Source organism: Ambystoma mexicanum, chromosome 1q (assembly GCF_040938575.1).
Source record: "Ambystoma mexicanum isolate Mex_15411 chromosome 1q, UKY_AmexF1_1, whole genome shotgun sequence".
Lineage (NCBI taxonomy): Eukaryota > Metazoa > Chordata > Amphibia > Caudata > Ambystomatidae > Ambystoma > Ambystoma mexicanum.
Window position 1 is genome coordinate 1386794262 of NC_090922.1, and position 22206 is coordinate 1386816467.

At 47.5% G+C, this 22206-nt stretch overlaps 1 protein-coding gene across 1 annotated transcript in view; it reads left to right on the top strand.

Annotated features, from left to right (window-relative positions):
• Positions 1-22206, top strand: part of STIL (STIL centriolar assembly protein) — a 327963-nt gene that overhangs the window by 60151 nt on the left and 245606 nt on the right. The window contains exon 6 of the mRNA XM_069642242.1: positions 2338-2585. Coding sequence (XP_069498343.1) covers positions 2338-2585 — 248 coding nt within the window. The remainder of the gene's footprint in view (positions 1-2337; positions 2586-22206) is intronic.

The window sequence follows — 22206 nt, forward strand, 5'->3', positions numbered from 1 at the left end:
TTTTTTTAAACTTCCTATGTAAAATTTTGAGCTATCAAGCTCAAAATTCGCAAAAGCAAGCACATGGGCGCATCCATTTTGTGAAATGGATGCCCGCCTGTGCTGGCTTTTGCTTTTGCGGCACTAATGAAGGAAAAGCCAGCCAGCTGTAGTAAACAAAAGCTACCGCTGGGTGGCTTTTCCTTCATTGGTGCTGTACGCGGAGGACGGGGACCGGAGACCAGAGCATGAAAGCTGCAGCTGAATCTCAATAAGTGCTATTTATTTTAAAAAAAAAGGAGGAGCCCGGGAAACTTAAATACGTTTTTAAAGCTGCGGTTTTATTTATGTTTGCAGTCCCTTTTGAAGCGACCGCAAACATAAATACAACTCTGTGTTTGAAAACGCTGCGGTTTTTCTTTCCAAGTTTCTCAGGCTCCTCCGGCTTGGAGGAGCCTGAGAAACTCTGAAAGAAAAACCGCAGTGTTTTCAAACACAACCGCGTTGTGTTTCTGCCTGCTGTGGCTATCACAGAGCCCGAGAGCCCCAAATGGGAAATGCTAAATGCTGCAGTGTTTCTGCCTAAATCTGCTTTCCCATTTGGGGCTCTCCGGCACCCCGTGGGGAGCCCGAGAGCCCAAGATGGGGGTGCATCGGAGACCCAAAGTGATAGCCACAGCAGGCAGAAACACAACGCGGTTGTGTTTGAAAACACTGCGGTTTTTCTTTCTGAGTTTCTCGGGCTCCTCCGAGCCGGAGGAGCCTGAGAAACTTGGAAAGAAAAACCACAGCGTTTTCAAACACAATGTTGTATTTATGTTTGCGGTCACTTCAAAAGCCACCGCAAACATAAATACAACGTTTTAAAGCTACGGTTTTATTTCTAAGTTTTCCGGGCTCCTCCAGCCCGGAAAATGTAGAAGAAAAACCGCAGCTAGTGCTTATTTGTTTTAAAAAATAAATAGCACACTTACCGAGATTCAGCTGCAGCTTTCCTGCTCCGGTCCCCGTCCTCCGCGTACAGCACCAATGAACAGTCCTTACCCACCGGTCGGCTTACGGGCCCATTCTACCAGGGGTATGGCTGCCTCTACTGTCCTGCGAATAGGAACACCCCTCTGCAACATCTGTGATGCAGCCACCTGGGCTTCGGTACATACTTTTGTACGTCACTATTCCCTCGATTCCATCTGGGGGCAGGATCTGGCCTTTGGTAAGGCGGTCCTTTACTCCGCAATTTGATTGGGCAGGCAAAATTTCTGTTTTCTAAATTCTTTTCCCACCTCCTTCCATTGGTACTGCTTTGGGAGTCTGTCATAGATATGGAATACGTCGGAGGACCCAATCCCCTCGAAGAACAAGTTACTCTCTTACCTGGTAACGTTCTTTCGATGGGATGGTCCGACGTATTCCATATCGCTCCTTCCCTGCTACAGAATTTCCTATGCGATTGCAGCTTACATTTCCGCAAGGCTTTGTGTGTCAGACTGGCAGAAGACTGGTGGCACACATTCTGGGAAAAAACTACAACTGAGGCTATGTGCGTCCTACTCATAACGTCGGCCGTCGGAGGAGGTCCTCGAGGGCGGCGTATCGACTTCTTTGACGCAGGACGCAGACGCCGAAGATTTTCCGAAGCAGCACAGCTTGATTGATATTTTATTTCTGTCGCGCTCGTACGCAAGTGTTTCAGAGCGCGACAAGGGAGGGGAACAGGGGAGAACAAAACAGCGCTCTTACTAGGCCCAGTGACATTGATAACGGGTAAGTGCATGGAAGGGGGAGAGGTGGAAAGTTCGAAGCGGAGGAGAAACAGATAAATAACAATAAATAATAAAGGCAACAAACAGTGGTAATGCAGCCAGCAATTTGCAAGTGCTAGCTGTGGTGATTACTGTCATGGATATGGAATATGTCGTCGGACCATCCCATCGAAAGAACGTTACCAGGTAACAGAGTAACTTGTTCTTTGTAATTCTTCTGTAAAATCTCTTTTCCTTAGTTTCTGCATCTTAGTCAAAGAAAATGAGAATTAATAGACCCAAGATGATGGGCAGTTGGTGGTTGGGTGGGCACAGCATGGAGCGGACATAGGTTGTTAGGTTTCTGCAGTTGGGCTCCCAATCGGTTCTGTAGAAGTTGGGGAACCATATCCAATTATCCTATTGCAGACTACATCAAAAGTATGACTGAAAAGAAAATGGTAGTTACTAGAATCTGAGTAACTTCTCAAGAGTGCAGTCTACATACGGTTTATTTTGTATTGTTCCGTAGCATAGACCATTAATGCAAACATTAAAATTGTCCAATAAGTCATTTGGCTTGTGTACATTTGGAAAAACAGTTTTTTGTTTTCAGTCCCTACAGAACCATTTGTGCAATAAAGACTGCTTGGATCTTTCGAAATTGCTCAGTGTCCGGGCTCTAATCGTCTACACAGAGAACATGGACAACCTCAATTTTGATCTTCACTGGGTAGCTGTAACGGTGGCAAACGTTTGTGAAAGCATTCCAGTAAAACCTGTTTCTGTAATTCCAACCGCTTTGGCAAGAAATTTAAGTAGTAGTATAAATCTTTCACAAGTTCAAGGAAGGCACAAATGCGGGTGAGTTCTTCTCTCCTTTTGATGTTTTTTTTTTTGTGTTAAATCTCTTGGGTGCATTTATATTGCATGGACATGGTCCCTGAAGATGGAGCCACGTTTAGAGAGGTTGTGGGTTTAATACCTGTGATGTGCAGGCCCCAGAGGCTGTTTGAGATATTTACTCAAAGTGTCTCACGGATTCTTGTCTTCAAATATACAAAATCATACGAGAAGCTAGTGTTGTAAAAATGTTCAATACAACTGGGTCCACGAAAAAGGAACGCTCATACAATTCTTTGCTCCATGTTACACAATTCAAGCTAGAATCTAATGTCGATTGGTCCAAGCTATCTGTTTATGAGAGAGGGAGACATCACCCCTCACTCCCGTGGGGGATGGCAATGGGTAAGTGCATGGCAGAGACCACCAGGTTAGAGGGAGGGCAGATGCCAAGCCAATCCAATAAGTGCAGACCCAAGGGATGCCACAGGCCTGGAAGGGCAAAACCCAGGCAGCCAATCTTGGCAACTGTGGGGGATTAGCACAGGAGGGAGAGAGGGGTGGGGTGAGGAGAAAAGGAAAGTCTAGAGATGTTTGCAGAACTTGAGATCGGCTCAAGGGGGAGAGAGGGGAGAGGCTGTTCCAAAGGAGGGAGCCAGCCGAGGAAAGAGAATGGCCACCAGCTCTCTGCTTGGAGAAGCGTTTGACCCGCAGAGAGTTGAAGCCAGAGGATCGGAGAGATCTGGAAGGAGAGTATTTAGTGAGAGCAAGTTGCAAATAGCGTGAACCCATCCGCCCCTCCCCCCCCCCCCACCCGGCCACAGACAGCCTTCTGGATGAGGCAGAGGGATTTAAATTTGATTCTTGCAGCAGCTGGGAGCCAGTGGAGAGATTTTAGGGCTGGAGATATGCAGTTCCTGAGCTTGAGGCCAAGGATAAGTCTCGCAAGCCCTATTCTTGATTAGTTTGAGGGGGCGGAGAGAAGAGGAAAGTAGATTAAGGATTAGGCTGTTGCAATAGTCCAGCCTGGAAAGGACCAGATCTCTGGCGAAATTGAGCTTCTGGGGAAAGGTGAGGAAAGGGAGAATACCTCCTCGGAGGCAACGTTGAAAATGGGCCTTCTTGGAAAGGTCCAAGATGTGAGGAATGAAAGAGAGCGAGGAGTAGATGATGACTCCAAGGTTTCTAGCTTCTAAAAAAGTAGAGGGGGGGGGGTGAGACCATAGAGGGTGGCCAGAGTGAAGGCGGAAACTGAAATAGAGGGGCAATCTGGAATGACAGAGGCGGTAGTAGGGAGTTTGAGGAAGAGTGGAGTGTAATCTACATAACATGAAGTGCGGCGAGAAGGCAGAGATAAGGTGAGCAAGAGGAGCGAGATGGAAATTGAAGAGCCATGGCGAGAGGATTGAGCCCTGGGGGGAAACGACAGGTGGAAATGGAGGTGCAGGAGGAGAAGGGACCCAGGTTCACATGAGAAGGACGGACGGTGAGAAAGGAGGTCATCCAATTCAGTCCCCAGCCTGAGATACCAAGGGTATCGTGGAACTGCTTTATGAGGATGGAGTGATTGACCGTGTCAAAGGCAGACGAGGGGTCAAGTAGAATGAGAACAGAAGGAGAGTTAATTAAGATTTGCAAGCAATTCTTCACCGGTGTTCAGGAGAGACGTTTCCGTGCCTCGGGATGCTCGGAATGGATTCCGAGCATCCCGATTGATGGTCATGGAGGCAACTAGTGCCCGCAGTGTTAGGGTCAGTTAGGGTAAGACCAACTTCTCCAGGAGGTTCCGAAGGGAGTGATAGAGATGGGGCTGTAGTTGGCAGGACATGTGGGGATGGCAGAAGGCTTTTTTTAGGAGGGGGTGCACAAGGGAGTGCTTGAGAGGAAGGGAAAGGCACAGATGCAAGAGTGGTTGCAGAAATCGGAGAGCGCTGGTGCAAGCAAACAGATATTGTCCTTGATAGTTCTGGAAGAGCAGGGAGTAACCTGTTTGGATGAGACCTTAATAGAGCAGACTACACTTGTGACCTCATCTGATATGATGTGATGGGAGAGGGTGGAGAAGGGCCCAAGGGAGGCTGGGGGCATGTGGTGAGGAGTGGGGAAGGTGAGGAAGAAGGGGAATTCGTGATGTTCTGAGTTTTAGCAATGAATGGTTGGCCTGTGCAGTGCAAAGGGCCTGGGAAGGAAGAGGAGTTGGAGACTGCAGATGGATTGGCTAGGTCCTATCAGATTTTAAATAGTCCAGCTGTGTTAGAAGCTCCAGAAATGCGGGCCTAGGTGTGGGCCGCCTTCTTGGAGCGAGTAGAGAGGAGTTGGATTATTGAATCCTGTTCTCTGTCACAGGATGTTCAGCCAGTTTTAGACTCGTTAATTTATTTTTAGGGAATAAAATATACTCTCATAAAATAGTTAAATAATCGAGTATTTTTCATTTGAAACTTTGCCTCAGGCATGTTAGACTATAGAAACTAATTGTTTTACATCACATAATAGAAGAGTGTTGGGTAGATATTCATCTCCTCCTTGTGAGTCCCCTCTCCACCTCCCCTGCCGCTCCCCCCAAGCCCCCCAACAATTCACTCCACGCCCTCAGCACATTTTGCTGGGCTACTGCATTTTTGGTATGTTCCCCTGAGTGAGTGGGAAACTTTTTCCACTCACTCTAGTACCCTATCTTTGGGATACCTTGATGTCTTTTTATACCTTGGAGTTCTACTTTCCTCCGCGTTTTATGGCATTTGCAGCACACAACACTCTGCAATGTTGCTCGGAGCTCTATGGGCTTCCCCCTTTGTTTTCTGTTAAAGAGGGATATTTGTATCCCTCCTATCTTTTTTATTTTTTTATTGTATTGTGAGATCAGCACACCCCACCTTTTTGTGGGCTGCTGAGGTGCTACACAGTATGTCCCTTTTCACTGCTTCTGTAACATTTTGGTTAGTGTCAGGCTAATCTGAATGGTTGGTGGCAGTGGTTTTATCCTACCTACTTTAGTGCTGTATCTACATATGTGATAGTGCACAGAAGGTTCACCATTGCCCAAAATGGTGATTATTTTTTGTTTTTTGTTGCCAATTCAAGATGGCTTGTATAGGAGTATGGGCTCTGAACTTCAACACTTAGACTCAGCATTTTAGCATTCATATTTTAGCGATGGTTTGAACTTCAACTGGGGCCCAGGGTGTGAGAAGAGTGAGTCTCAGGCCGAATTAAATAAATGCAATGCACAGATCCATGATGCGGTTTCAATGAACTGAGCTGCATCTAATTAATACTAACCTACCAATGATCCCAGTTAACCTGTAACTGAATCCCATAACATTTAGTGCAAATTAGCCCATGATTAAATAAGCTGAATGCAGACTGATAAAGATGCATGAAGCTCTGAAAATGGGTAGAAATTGACTTTAAACATTCAGGCTGGATTTGCGCTGTGTGGTAGCTGAAAGAAATGTGAAGTTCCATTCTGCTAAAAAATAACTTTGTTTTGGAGCAGGAAGCACAAGAGAAAAAAGATTACTCTACAGCAATGTGGTTAGTACAATGAGGAAAGCGCACAGAGGCAGATTGCGTGATTCTTATCTGCTCAAGGGGAGGTGCTTGTGATTGAAAGGGGGTGTCCTAGAAAAGGGTTTAGAGGAGAGGAGTGTGCCTCTTTGGGCACTGACGGACGAGTGTGCAGAGGGCTGGCTGGGCAGACAGAGTTCAGTGCTGGCAAGCTGACTGAAGCGGTCTCCTGGGCTGATGACCCTTAGAAAAGCTGCAGTATCGAGAATCCTTGCCCTTGTGCATAGCAGGCAGAAAGGCTGAGGAAGATTTCACCGTCGAGTTGAGTCAGGGAATATCGCCAACAGATCTATGTAAATATGAGGTTAGAGAGGTGCTGCTGATGTGAAAGATACCAGGTAGCCCAGATTAAGTAATTCACTTCATTTTAGGTGCTGTATTGGAGATTCTAACTCCAAAATGCATGTAACACTGTGTTCGTATTTCTCAGTTTTGCTTTTTTTTTTTTTAAGTGCATTTTTTTTGGCTAAGATTCTCGAAGCCAAGGTCAATTAGCAGGGCTTTGCACAGATAAAGCACTGAAAGCTTTTGCAAGAAGAAATGTACTTGCACCGTGAAGTACAATGTGGGCATAAGTGTCACTCTGTGTAATTTGCATAATTCTATTTTAGGATAAACCGATTCAAAAAAGTAATTTATTCTCATATTCTGCATCAGTCCTTTTTTTTTTATTTGACATGCTTAGGGAGATGCAGATGTGTGGTAAGAAATATCTCAAAGTAAAGTAGCCGCAGTGAGCTGTTTATCTAGAGAGATTGAATGTGCAGTACTTTACATTTGTTGAAACTCCGCCAAAAGGGCGTAGTGTGGTATTGTATATAAGGTACCACAAGAGTGCATGAGCCATCTTTTCAGAGTTTAAGTCCAGTACTTGTTGTTAGTGACCCTGGTATACATAATTATTAGGCAGTATTCTGATCGGTGTCACCACTATAAAAAGACCCCAACAAGTTTACCACAAATACTACCACCAAATACCACAAAGTAATTAATATAATCCTAAAGTATATCTTACACTTGTACTTTCTTGATCCTTCTTCTGCCGTGCAGGAGGTGGGGTGGGATGTTGGCGAGACTTATAAGTTTTATGCTTCATCCCCTCTCCTTGTTAGACCATTTTGCTGGACTTTTGGACCTTTTTCATTCAATTCTGTATGAGTGGACCCTTTTTCCACTTTCTTTCTTGTGGGCTCTGTCTTTTGGAGCTTTATTCTTTGTACTCTAGCTGTACTATTTAGTCTGTCTGCTCCATAGCTGTTAGTCATTTATTAACATGTATAAAGCATGCAGCAGCCCTGAGGCATCGTGTTTTACTACTGCAGCACACAGCTCCTTATGACCAGCGTTGCTGGGGACCCTTAGGGTCCTCCTATATTAAGGTGTTTTATGTATCCTCACTTAACTACAGTTAAGTATAGAGAATATCTCTCCCAAAACTGCCTGAATAGGACTAGTTTCCACTGGGGTCTGACTGTCCTGACTGCACAGCCAAACGACCCTTTCTGTAAAATGCTGAGGGAGATTGCAGAGGAGTGTACTGGAACTGCATAAACGGTGATGGTTCTGGAGTAAAAAGCAAGTTGACCACTGGTAGCTGAAGTAACCAAAGACGACCAGAGACACCTCCCCCCGACCCTTTGCAACACCGTGAAGTGACCACTGCTGTCCTGAACCTGTCTTCTGTGCGACAGAGGAGCTCAGAAGTGGACGACTCCCTCCCTGTGGCTGGTGTGAACAACCAGTCCTAAGACAAACTTTTAATTGAGCCATCTCTCGAGGTGTTAGGAGTTTCCGGAGCTGCAGAACCCCACTACCAGGAGACCTGCTGTCCATTTCGAGTGCATCATCGTAGAAAGGCTGAATCCGTCCAAATCTTTGCTGAACCCATAAGGACAGTCCAGAGATCCGATCCAACTAGCCCAGACCCCCTTATCGGAGTGTGGGACTGCAGGAAGCGAAGAAGATTGAGCGGGCGATCCGTGCCCTTTGCTGGGGTTGCAGAAAAGGTGCCAAAACCGCAGAGTGAACCAAGACGTTCCTGAAAGTCGTGCCCCAGGTCCTACCTCAAGACTACTGCTGATGAGAGATCCCATCCATTGTCCTACCTTCAGTCATCAGACCAAGGAATCGGGAGGCAGGTGCAACAGCACGGAGCATCCAGCACAAACAGTTTTTTCTAACCTAAGGTACTTTGGGGAAAAAGGTATTGCTTACTTGATTTCTAGAAGTCGCTCCATAGAGAGTGCACATAGAGGTGCCCTGGGTAACTCCCTCTTGCCTCCGACTCGAGCCACTGCTTGTGTCCCTTCCCCATATACCAGCGCATGCCACTGTTCTAGGAAAGCAGTATCTGTACAGTCTAAATTGTCAGTCTTTATCAGTCGGTTAACCCCACATAAAAAAAAAAACAGGGTGGTTATCGGAGAAACTTATGGGCTTTTACAAATGTAAGGCATGCCAATTCGGAATTCATGTCCAGAGCTATAACCATCCTCGCACTGGGCAAAAGATCAAAATCAAGAAATTGATTAATGTGTATGGCAAAATTTGTTATGTAATTATGTACAATTGAAAGCTGTGGTACATTGGTAGCACCAGGTGTGAGGTCAAAACAAGAATATTACAACATATAAGAGGTATTTAAAAAAAAAACAAAATGGTGATGTGGCATATCCAATGTCGAAACATTTTGAGGAAAAGCATCAGAAAGATGCATCCTCCTTTTACATATTTTGCCATTGACACAATTACCCGAGGGTTGGGGGGGACCGTGAACAAGTCTTGGAAAAGCAGAATCCAGATAGATAATTGATTATGACAGACTCCTAAAGGTCATAAGGATGAAGAACTTTTCCATTGTGGCGTTGGCGGGTGCTGCAGCTGCTCGAATTCTATAGGTAAATCCCTCCTGGACCTGCATTTTGTTTTAAACTTGTTGGCTGGTGCCCCACTGCTCCCCGCTCATTGATCCTCTTTGTTCTTTCCCTGTGTTTGTTCCGCCTCCCTCCTTGCCTGCCAGCCCACCCCCCTCCCTGATTCGCTCTCCCTTCCTACTTACAGGCCCCCCCAGGGCAGCCCCACGGCTAAGGGCCCCTAGGCAAAGGGCAGCTCCCCCTGTAAGTGTCTGCAGGTGTCCGCAGGGTACGCCAGCTGCCAGTCACCTTCCTTCGGATTGCCCTGCCTTACCCCCACATCCCCTCGGCCTATGGCGGTTCTTCCACTGTGTGTTTAACCATGACTGCCTGAGTACCATTGCACTGTGAAACCTAGGCCTTTCTCCCACTATTCAGGATTCTCATACTTGGGTGTGTCTCCCCTCCTGTCTTAAAATGTGCATTTTGTGATCTCTTTAATCCTGAGTGTCGTCTTGTCCCGTTGCTCAAGCTGCTTGCCTCTTGCTGTCCTTTCTGTCTGCTCCAGTCTTCCTTTCTGTGTCTCCCCCTCTCCCTTCCACCTCTCCCTTCTCCCACCTAATCCATGGTGATCTGTCTCTCCTATCTTTTCCAACTGCTTCTCTATTGACTATCCTGCTCTCCTCACCAAATCTGGTAGGAAGAAGTTTAAAAAGGCCATCCTGGTCTCCAACCTAGGCCTCCCTATCGCTGACACCTACACCATTGCCTCCTCCAAGGAATCTCTCACAGACATCCCCTTTGTTGTTCCTTCGCCAGACCTATGGACCCTTCATATGGTCTCTGTGCTCTCTCCTTTCTCTTCCTTTCCCATTAATGGTGGCACCCGGTGGGATGCCCTCCTGCTCTCCTTCCATTCCTCTAAGGTCATCATTAATGTTTACTCTAATGGGACCATCTTGGTCCAAGGCCCCCAGGCCAAGCTTCACCTCTTTGATAGAGGCTTCCCACGCTTCGTCAACTTCCTTTCTTCTCCTGCTGTCCCTCTCTCCTTTCCGTGACTACCTCGCCTCCCCCTTCTGCCTCCTCCTCGGCTACCTTGCCTTCTCCTTCCCTCTCTGCCCCCTCTCGGGCTCCTTCTACACCTCCGAAGGGCGTACATCTGATTTGTACCCCTCCCCCCGGAAGTCCTTCAAGGATGGCAACCTTCTCCATGTTGCCACTCTAAACTCTTGCTCCGCTGTCGAACACTCCTCTGATATCTGCCGCCTTCTTAAAGAACTTGACCTTGATGTCATCGGTCTCACTGACACATGGTTCACGGCCAGCTCTATCACTAGCTTTGATATGCTCCTACCTGACGGCTACAAGATCCTCATCCGCACCCAGGTCCAACCGCTCTGGTGTGGGTGTAGCCCTGATCTTCCCTGAGTGCATTCCTGCCTCTGTCACTCCTACGCAGGCCTACTCCTCTTTTGAATGCCTCGTCTGCAGAATCTCTCTCCCCTAGCCATTCCCTTACTGTGGCTATCGGCCACCTGGTCATATCTCCTTCCTCTCTGAGTGGGCGGACCTCTCCTCCTCACTCCTGGCTTCAACCACTCAACTCCTCCTCCTTGAGGACTTCAACATCCACCTGGATGCTTCTGAACTTTCTCTGTACTCTTTTGCGACCTCTGCGAGTCTCACTCACTATTCTCCCCTCTGGCCCGACTCACACTGCAGGGCACACTCTGGATGTTGTGATCTCCTCAGACCTTCCCCTCTCTGTTCCTCTCTCCTGGAGTGATCATTGTCTCCTCTCCTACTCCTCAGGCCAACCCACTTCCATCACTGCTGAGGCTTTCGCCGTCACCTTCTCACACCCACCGCCCACTGTGGTTGACTCTCACCCTGACACTGCCCTATCCACGCACCACTCTGCTATATCTGATACTCTTGATATCCTTGCCCCTGTCATGAGAATCCGCCTGAAGCCCAAAGCCAAGTGCAACTCCTGGTACGACTCGGACCTCGTCACCCTAAAACGCAAGTGCAGGGTGGCAGTGATGAAATGGCGTGCTTCATGTTCATCCTGACAAACTGGCCTGCCGCCTGCTCCAAAGGCAATACCGACTCTGTCCTAACCAAGAAGAGAGCTCATACCCAAGCCCGCGCCGCTCCGGCATCCAACAACTCGGCTGAACTCTTTAAACTCTGTAACGAAAAGGTCAATCCTGTCTCAGTCTCTATTCTAGCCTGTCCCTTCCCAGGCCCTTTGAACGGCACTGGCTTCTCACTTCATCTCTAAAACTCAGGACATGCTGTCCTCTCTCTGCTATCCCCTCACTCCCCCTACTCCCTGCTCTTCTCTGGCCCTTTGCAGCCACCTCTCCTCCCTCCATCTTTGCCTTTCCCCTGTTCTTCGCTGATGAGGTTTCTAGACAAGTCCAATCTATGAAAGTCTCCCCCCCCCCGAATCACTCTTGTGCAACCTCTTCTTAAGAAACCCTCTGCCGACCCCTCATGCCAGGCTAACTATCGCCCAATCTCCATCACTCCCTTCCTGGGCAAGCTACTGGAGAAATTGGCCATCTCCCAGCTTAATCTCCACACTGAATCTGTTGGTTGTCATCATGACCATCAGTCTGGCTTCAGAGCTGCCAGAAGCACGGAAATTGCTCTCCTGAACATCCGTGAAGACCTGCTCTCAACACTCCGTGTCCTCATCTTACTTGATCTCTCTTCTGCCTTTTGACACTGTCAACCATGCCATCCTGCTCAACCATCTCCGCGATAACATGGGTATCACTGGGCAGGCTCTGGCGTGGCTGACTTCTTTCTCTCCGACTGAACCTCCCAGGCCCAACTTGGGTCCTTCCCCTCTATCTTTTTCTCTATCTGTGGTGTCCCCCAGTGCTCTAACCTCTCTCCCTGGCTGTTCAACCAATACCTGGCACTCCTTGCCCACCTCATTGCCACTCTATATGCCCCAACTTTCAGTGCTGTGCGGATGCCACCCAGCTCATTTTCAGGCTACCGCCGGCCTCCTCCTCTCATTCGCTCATCTGACTGTCTGCTATCCAGGAGTGGTGTGCCGCCAATGATTCTCCTCATCGGTACACCCGCTCCCTCCTTCCCTGTAGCTCTGGCCGGCCTCTCTTGGCCATCTTCATGCTCCCACCTGCAAGGCTAAAAAATTTGGGGTTGGCTTCAACTCTGCATTCTACTTCTCTCCTCACATCTCTGACGTGTCTAAGAAGTCCAACTACCAGCTGCACCTCCTCAGAGATATTCTTCCTTTCCTCTCCTTCCCCCAGAAGCTCACTGTCTCCAGAGCTCTGGTTCTCTAGGCTGGACTACTGCGACAGTCTTTCTAAATCTCCCTACTTCTTCTCTCCGCCCTCTGCAACTTATCCAGAACAGGACTGCGAGACTTGTCCTTGGCCTCAAGCCCAGGGATCGTATCTCTCCAGGACTGAAATCTTTGCACTGGCTCCCAGTGGCTGCGAGGATTAAGTTCAAAACCCTCTGCATCGTTCACAAGCCCTTCTGGTGCCTGGGGCCCTCAATACCTTCAACTCTCTCTTCCTAAATATCTTCCTTCTCGAGCTCTTCGCTCATCCGCCTCCAACTCCCTCAGGGTCAGTCGCTTCTCCAAGCAACGAGTTGGTGGTAGATCTTTATTCAGCTGGTGCCTCCCTCTGGAACAGTGAAAGGAAGCGCCCCCAATTTCAGCACGATCCTCCCCGCAATGAGAGACAATAAGGGACTCTCCCGTAGTGGGAATAAGACCAAGACAGAGTGCGGGTGAGCGTAAGTAGGAGTTTATCCAAAGATTAGGGCATGCAAAGAACTCTGCAACCTCCGAGAGCGCTCTGTCTGACAATAGCAAAGACAGGCGTATTTCTAATACAAAAAACGTCATCAGAACCTACATACTATAGGGGGCACAAGTTAATTGGGATTGGGTGGCGTCGACTAACTATAGGTGTTGCTGCAGCGTGGTTGGTCTTGGCGTGAAGACGTCACTGGTCAGCCTCGTGGGTTGGGTTGGGCCTGGCAGGCCAGCTTGAGGTCATCCGAGCGGTGTTGGTATGCTGGGGCAGCCTGTGACAAAGATGAATACCTTTCCTGACTCGTTTGCCTTAGGCCATGCACACTGCAGTTATTCAAGAAACGACATCTAAGTTCATCAATAAATCGCTCAGCAGTTTGTCTTATAAAATAAACGCAACACATGAGGAATGCACCTCGTGAGAGGTCCGGTGGTTGTCGGTTGGGGTGAGATTTACCTGTGTCCTATTGACCGGTATTTTAGGTCGAGGGGCTGGGCTCTGGGGCCTGAGCCGAATGATACATGTCTGTCTGCCGCGTTAGAAGTTATTATATAAATGGGTCTCTGTGTCTTGTCCCAGTGATGGGGGTTGTCTTTGCACGGGGTCATGATTCTTGGGGTGGTCTAGGGGGAGGGTTGTGGAATTTACGAGAGGGTGCTGGTAGATCAGTGGATTCAAACGTGGGTTTATTACCGTGCTGTAAATAACACAGGTGGCGGGCTGTGGCCTTGGGTGCGGTACCGGGGCCTCTGACTCTCTGAAGCGGCTCCAGCTTGGTTGGGGGAGGTGAGGGAGCGCGGCACAGGCCTTAGCTTCCTTATCTGGCAGGCTTGGTAGGGTGGGAGGGAGAATGGCCTTGCATATATTCACAAAGGTTTTTTCCTCGTGCGTTGCTAACTTTTGAATGCAGAACTTTTATAATGTTCCGCCTTATTTTGATGTTATTTAAACACACATATATATATATATTTCAATTTCGTTACACATTTCTTTAATACAGTCGGTCCGAGTACCTTTTCGTTACCTAACATTATATTTACTACATGGTGTGATTATTTTATGTACATTAAACGTTACACGAGGTAGTTCTAGGTTATGGCCTACAGAAATTGATGCTCGCTGCTTTAGGTGATTAAAAAAACATATGAGTTCAGGTTTCTACATAAAATTGTAAGAACACTTATACAGATAAAGGCTATACATTTGGTCGACATCTTTCTCTGTGGTTATAGCAGCACTAGTCCAGACCTGGGGTGGTATCATGTAACGTTGCATCTTTATAGTTCATTCACAGTTTACAGGATCTATTTAAACAGAGGTAGTTCAGTAATACCAATACTTGAATTATTTTCTACTTTCTTCAGCTAACAATGCTTCAGCTTGTTTTTTCATCACCCTGGCCTCGCGGACCAGGTCGTGCGGGGTGCAATATTACATGGTGAACGATGAAATGTTACAGTGTTAACATCTCGGGTTAGCTCATACCCGGCTTTCTCATGGGAACGCGCTCGCAGCGGATCTACCAGGGCTACTGCGGCGGCGGAGATGCATGAAAGGCCCTCCAAAGGTGGGGGCCTCGTTACAGTGTGCTGAATTCACGCCATGTTTGCTAAACAAGATGGCTTCTAGGCCTAACTGAATTTTGGTATATGCAGGGAACGGATATGTGTGGGCAATGTCGTCGGCGGGTGACCCCTCCTCCACCTGGGCCCGGGTGGCATGAGGGGACAGCCACCGAGTCATGGTCCTCACCTGGGGAGAAGGCTGCAGGTGAGGAGGGCCTCGCGGCCAGTCCTCCCCTACATTTCCCCCCTTTCGTTACTAAAGTAACGAATTCTTTAGCTCTTCTAATCTTCTACATTCTTGCTCCTCTATCACTGCGTCATCCCATGCAGGTGTTCCTTTTCTAGGCATCCAAGCTCTGCATACCCCCCTCAAGCTCTCACCTCTTCTAGCATACTCATCTGGGGTACAGGTTAACTATATACAGTCACCAGTCCCTTCCAAGTCTACCCAGACCTCCTCATACCATTCCAGTTCCACATCTCGGGGCTCTTTGATAGTGGTGTGCCATAGTTTATCTACTATGTACTTATCACGGCACATAGGCACTAACTGGTATCTGGGAGTGTTATCTGTTCCTGTCTGTACATGTGCCTCTTGTGTCGCCTTAATTGTACCACCAGAGTTGCCCATTGTCACCATCATCATCGCACCGTTAGGGACTGCATTAGCACAACATCGGAGGCCCACCTGGCATAGGCAGAACACCACGAGGAGGACCACCACAACTGGTATCAAGAACTTCATCGCCAGTCCAAGCCATGAGGGAACCCAGGAGAAGAGATTGTCGAACCATGAGCTATCTTTGGCCCCACCTTCCATCTTCATCTTCTCTCCCAGGTCATGTACCGCTTCAATGACGTGGGACAGGGACCCATTTTCTGCATCTTCAGAAGGTACGAACGTGCAGCACGCACTTCCTATTTTTCGGCAAACACCTCCATCGATCGCTGTTAGCAGGTCCAGAACATACCTGTTCTGCATGGTCATTAGTCGCAGAGCTCGTAGTTCCACTTTTATTATGTTGAACCCCTCTTCAGTGTCATTGGCCAGCTGAATCAGTTCCCACCGTGTGATCTGGAGCCATTTTGCATTTGCTCTTGCTTGGACACTTGAAACTAGTGAGGCAAAAAATGTTTCCACGGAGCTAAACAGGCGATACCTGTCTGGGATCTGTGCCAATAAATCGGATGATGCTTGTGATATGTAGTTTGATGTTCGCTTGTTCCGTAATAGCTCCTTTTCTTTCCCTCCGGAGGACAGGACATAGAGGTGCGCTTCTGCAGTGGGAGATGTGGCATCCTTGTTCACGTTTCCTTGCGTCCGCTTATTTTCGTCGACGTGACTTTCTGGAATCACCATTAAGGCCGAATGCAAAGTGGCCATTGAGCAGCTGCCACTCCATGCCTGGGGAAGGTGCAAGTAAGCCTGATTCCCGCATACCCAGTATGTGTCCATTAGTGCTGCTGTTCCTTTTTTCATGTCTGGGATGGTGAGAGTTTTGTTACAGTTTTTGTTCGCTCCCATTGCCACTTTTCCTTCTCCCTTGAAACATAGTTCGTTTTGTATTTCACTTTGTAGCTTGAAGGGTTTCTCCATCGCTGTTACCCATGTTAGTTTAGAGATGTGTTCTTTCCATATTGGTAAGCACGTTTTTTCCATCCACCGCAGCTTGTCTGGTTGGACACCTCTCAGTGCTTCCGCTTTGCACAGTACTTCTTCATCTTTCCATTTGTTTTCGAAAAACAGCGTCCCTTGTATTGCAAAGAAAGGTTCTTTAAGACAGACCACTCCAGACGCTTTTGAATAGCACGTTTTGCTGTCCTGTATCATTTTGAAAGAGATATCGTGTGCTTGAAAGGTGTTCTTTATTCTACACAGTGTGAGATGAAGGAGACATTGGGCATCCACAATGGGCAATTCTCTTGGCAACAACACTTTGGGCGTACCTGATGCATGGGGGATAAGCGAACAGACATAGCAGCTTTCATTGGTTGTCTGTTTAGCTGTTGTACTCATATCTGCATACCATTTATTTGCTTGGTGGGGGTGTCGTGGGTCTTCCATCTTATCTAATCCTAACCCATAATACTCATCATACCCCTTCCTGCTTGTCTCTTCTTCGCCTACTTCTCTCCCCCCTCCTATACCTTTTAGTTTCGATAGGTGAAAGAATAGGCCCCCCTTTCTCATTCCCTCCCCCCTTTTCCAATTCCTCATATATGAATTTGTGTTCTGTCATCGTAATTACTTTTCCATTTTCCTCAATAAACAACAAGTCGCTGTTCTGTATCGGGGCGGGAAGGGTAGTGGGGCTGTTATATATTTCAGGTAGGACCATTGTGTCATTTTTCATATCTTTATCTCTTGATTGTAACGGGGCAGCAGTGGATGGTGTAGTGTAGTAACCCCAAACAAGACGTGATCCATCCCAGACCAAAAAATCACCTTCTTTGATATTCATACTTGTAATTGAATTCGTGCCAGGGGCAAGGGTGGTGTTGCTCCCCCCTCCCCCCTCGTTCATCTCGGTAGAGATGAACGCTATGACCCAATATGTTACTAGGCAAAACGTTGAGATGAAGAACACAATAACACACATTGATAAACCACATTCGTATGAATATGTCAATCTATCTACTAACATTTCTCTAAACCTAACAAATCTATTAGTTGCAGGCTGCCCATTCGATGCCATAGTAAATCCTGTTTGAAACATAAAAGTGCATTAAGTACAAGCATGTAAACATTTATAACGTTGTGACATTTTTTTTTTTTTTTTTTTTTTGTCCGACAAAGTATGGGAGTGGGTGAGGGAGGGGGTGTGTCCACAGACAAGGTAGCTTTGCAATCATTATTATCCGTACATTATTTCTCATATGAAGAGGAAAGTTGAGAGAAAAACTTTTCTAAAACAAAAAAAAACCCTACAAAAACCTTTAAAAAGTTCTAAAAAATTACATATATATATATATATATATACACATATTCATTTCAGTACACTTGTTGTGCGCCAGTCGCGGTCAATGTTCATCACTTAATGCACACAAAATTTCCATCATTCATTCTGCACCACTTCATTGTCCGCAGTTGCCTGTGCCTCGTCCTGTACCTCACCTTCCACGGCGCTATAGGATCTGCGTACGTCTGTCAAATGTACCCAATATCGTAGGCCCTTCACCTTTACTGCTGTGGGTGTACAAAACACTACTTCGTAAGGGCCATGGAAACGTGGCGCATTCCACCTTCGCACAAAACTTCTGACATATATGTGGTCACCAGGCATTAGTTGTAATGGGTTTTCAGGCAGTCTCTCTGTTTCTGTTGTGTTCCCCTCCTCTCTTGTAGAGGGGGGGGCTAGTTGCTTTGCAATTACGCGCGCTGCCCGTGTCAGTTTTTTCAAATACTCTGTGAACTCCTCCCCCAATAACGCTGCACTTCTGTGTGCATCAGAACGTTCACGGAGAGGCGAATGCGCTGTGTGCATTCTCCTTCCCGTGACGATCTCATGCGGGGACAAATGGTGGTCTTTACTGGGCTGGTTTCGTAACTCGAACAGGGCCAAAGGCAGGCAGTACATCCAGGTCTTTTTAAGGGAAAAACACAGTTTTGACAATCTGCTTTTTAACAGACCGTTCATCTTTTCCACTACGCCATTACTTTGAGGATGATAAATCGAACATAATTTGTGCTTTATTCCCAATAGCGTAGTCACTTCCTTGAATAGTTCATTAACAAAATGTGTGCCGTTGTCTGAGCGAATAACGTCCCAAATCCCCCAGCGCGGGAACACTTCCCGCACTAGGAACTTCGCGGCGCCCTTCGCGTCTGGGCGCGCACAGGGGCCTGCCTCCACCCACCTCGAAAATGGACATACAACCACAATCATGTAGCGAGCCCCGTTACATCTTTCTCCCATGTCTACATAATCAATGTGGAGCTCCCTGAATGGACCATTTGGTTTTGGTATCGTTCCTCTCAGTGTGCGCAATGTCATACCTGAGCTGTAAATCTGACATGTCGTGCATTCTAAAGCCAGCCTTGTGATGTGTTCATGGAGGCAAGGTGCAAACCAATCTTCTTGTATGTCTGCCATTATGTGTTGCTTTGCATTATGTGCAGGAAAGTGTAGTTGTTGAAATGCTATTTCTAACAGTTTAACTGGCATTACCGCTTTTCCTGAGCTTTTTTGTCGCCACAATAAATCAGTTGGCGATTTGCTGCATCCCCTCTTAGTCCACAGCAATTTTTCTTCTGCACTAGCTCCCTCTTGCAGCTCTATTATTTCCTGCGTGGGCATCATGTTGTATCCTGTGGGGACCTCTTGGCTTGCTGTGTGGTGCAACATGTACTCTCCTACTGCACCTTTCTGTAAATACGAAGCTTCTTTGGCAGCGGCGTCTGCTGCCGCGTTCCCCAAAGATATAAAATCTGTATTTGTGGTGTGGGCTTGGCATTTTACGATGGCCACTGCCGTGGGCTCTTGCAGGGCCTCAATCAGTTCTTTTAATAATTCTGCATGTTGAACTGGTGTTCCATCTGCTCGTCGAAACCCTCTCCGCCCCCACCGTGCCAACCCGCCGTGTACTGTTGTTGTCATGTATGCTGAGTCGGTATATATTGTCACTGCGCACCCCTTGGCGGCATGCAAGGCTTCTATTAGCGCTATTAGTTCTGCTGCTTGGGCTGAATAGTGTGATGGGAGGCGGTGTTGCACTAGTGTCTCGTATTCATCTTCTTCTAATCGTACAACTGCCATACCCACATGTTTCTCTCCTGTCTCCATGTCTATTGATGCTGACCCGTCCACGAAATACACCTCTCCCTCGTTCAGGGCATTCTCAGAAATTACTTGATCCTGACCTTCGTCACCTGTGTATGTAGCGCAATTGTGGTTCTGCATGTCCTCTACGGTGCACGCCTCTGTGATGAATGTGGCCGGGTTCACTGTTTTACATCTTACTATATGGATGTTTGCGCTGGACAGTATTATTTCATATGCTGTGGCTCGTTGTGTCGTCAATGTGCTCTTTGATCGCTCTAATATTGCAAATAGTGAGTGTTCCACAAACAGTGTCACAGGACAGCCCATCACTATTGTGGCACTTTTCTCAATTGCGAACGCGGCTGCAGCTAGGGATTGCTCGCACGCGAAATGACCTTGCATAACTGCGTCTAGGGTGCCACTATAGTAAGCCAGTGGTTTGTGCCCTAACGATGTCTTTTGTGTCAGTACTGCTGTCATCAGTGTTCCTTTGCAGTGTGAAAATAGGAAGAATTCGTGCCCATAATCTGGGTTTGCCAGTACTGGAGCACTTGATATCAGTTCCTTTAGTGAGTTAAATGCTGTGTTCATCTCTCCTGTCCATTCTATGTGTTTGTTGTCCTGCTGTGCCTCTTTTAGAGCCTGTAACAAGGGCCTTGTGTATGCTGCGTAATCCAATATCCATGCTCGGCAATAGTTGCACATACCCAGAAATTTCTGCATCTCTTTTACTGTTTTGGGTACCCCCACTGCTCTAATCGCCTGTGCCCGGTCTGGTATGATCCGCTTGCCATCCTTTGATATCAACTGTCCCAAGTATAGAACCTCTGTTAGACAGTATTGTAACTTCCCCTTGTCCACCTTGTACCCTTTATTGGCCAATAATGTCAGGAGTGTTATTGAGTCCTTTCTGCACTCTTCCTCAGTTTGTGCACAAATCAATAAATCATCAACATATTGAATCACTGTGCTTTCTACAGACAAATTCCCCAGATCTTCGTGTAGTACCCTGTTGAATATGCTTGGGCTCTCGCAATATCCTTGTGGTAGTCTGCAGTGTTCGAACCTCCTCCCCCCTAGTGTAAACGCTGTTAAGTACCTGCTCTCCTCTGCTAAGGGAATCGAGAAGAATGCATTTTTTAAGTCAATGACTGTGAAGTGGGATGCCGTTTTCGGAATGTTGCACAGTATTGTTGCCGGGTTCGGGACTAAAGGGAACTCCTTCTGAATCACATCATTGAGTGGGCGTAAATCTTGTATCATCCTCCATGAACCTCCCTTCGCCTTTTTAATCGGGTAAATGCATGTGTTGCATGGGGAGTTTGAGGGCACTATTATTCCTTGTGCTAGCAGTGCATCTAGTGTCTCTCTGATCCCTTCTTCTGCTTCGCGTGACAATGGATATTGTTTTACCCGGGGTAGAATTGCTCCCGGCTTCAGTTTTATTACCACAGGCTGAACCTCATGTAATAACCCCACATCATGGGGGCCATTTGTCCATATGTTAGTGGGTACTAACCTCATGTCGTCATCAAAAAAGGCATGTGGTGCTTCTACTACTGCCATCAATTCAACTTTAGTTTTTCTGGCTGTAACTACAATGTCACACGGCATTGCCAGTTCCATCACTATTTCGCCATCTGTCTCAGTGTCAGAAAATAGCTCCTCGTCCGAGAGCTCCCTCAGTGGGATATTTGCATTTACACACAGTACTGTCCGCCACTCACATCCTTCCATGTCAACGCCAATCACACATATCCTGTTTGCTGACACGTGTACTGCGTGTAAATCCAACGATAGCACTGACCCGGGAGCAGTGTCGGGGCTTGCTATGGGGCGGAAGAGGAACTCGGCTGGAATCCTCCAATCCATCCTTTTTAGTTCTGGTACTATGAGAGCCAATGTTCTCATGCCCTCAACAAACATCTCCTCGTTTCTTGGTAACCCTCTGATCTCTTGCATGATTGTGTGGCCGTGTATTACTGCTAATATGCGGAGGGGGCATATTCCTGGCGTCGAACATACGATACCGCTCCCTGTGAATGATATTGTCATATTTAGTTTGCTTAAGAGATCTCTCCCCAGCAAATTAATGGGAGAGTGTTCATAGTACAGTAAGGGTGCTTTCACTGTTTTACCCCCCACTGTCACATCCAATGCCTCTGTGTAAGGAACTTCAATTACAGCCCCAGAGAACCCCTGCGTCTCTAACGTTCTATTAGATAGCGGGAACCGGCCCTCTCTAATGCATGATTTCTCCGCTCCCGAATCCACCATGAATATGAACTGCTTGTCTCCTATCTGCGCCCCTATCAATGGTTCCTCTGATGCATTGTGGGTCGTAGATAGTACTGGACACGCAAGTGCTCTCTGTGGGCTGTCCTATGCGGGGTGTCTCATTGCCCCCCCTTGATCAAAAATGTTCCCCGAAACTACTGACACCCCTCTGTAAGGTGCGGGAGCAGGAGCTCCGTTAGCTACTGTGGCGAAAGTGTTACCTGGCGTGTATTGCACATTGTCATTGTTCTGTGGATGATTTTGTGTTCTGTACTGATGTCCGTGTAGTTGTGTGTTACTTCTTTGTCCTACATTTTCCGGTTGTTGGTATTGTCCCATGGGGAGGCCATAGGGGCTTCCTGGGTGGGGGTGACCGTACTGTTCTATCTCCTGGAACCCGTTGTTTTGTCTGCTCCTGCACTCTCTTGAGTAGTGCCCCCATCTCCCACAATTCCAGCAGCTCCCCTGTGGACCTCTGGGACCCTGCCACCCATTTCCTCCCATTCCTCCATACCCTTGTCCTCCTCTTCGGCCCCTGTACCCACCTCTTCCCCCTCTTGGGGCCCACTCTTGCCACGTTGGACCTCCGTTCTGCTCCTGCTCAGTCCACTGTCGTTGTCCTTGTCCTGCCCAATTTGCTGCTATTCTTCCTTGTATTGCTATTTGCCCCTCCTCTCCTTCTTCTCCCTCCCTCATGAGTGGGAGCCCTGCTACCGCTGCTGCAACCTTCACCAGTTTTGATTGTACCAACTTTGCCTCGTCTGCCAACCTTCTCTGTGCTACTTCCTTCTCTCTCT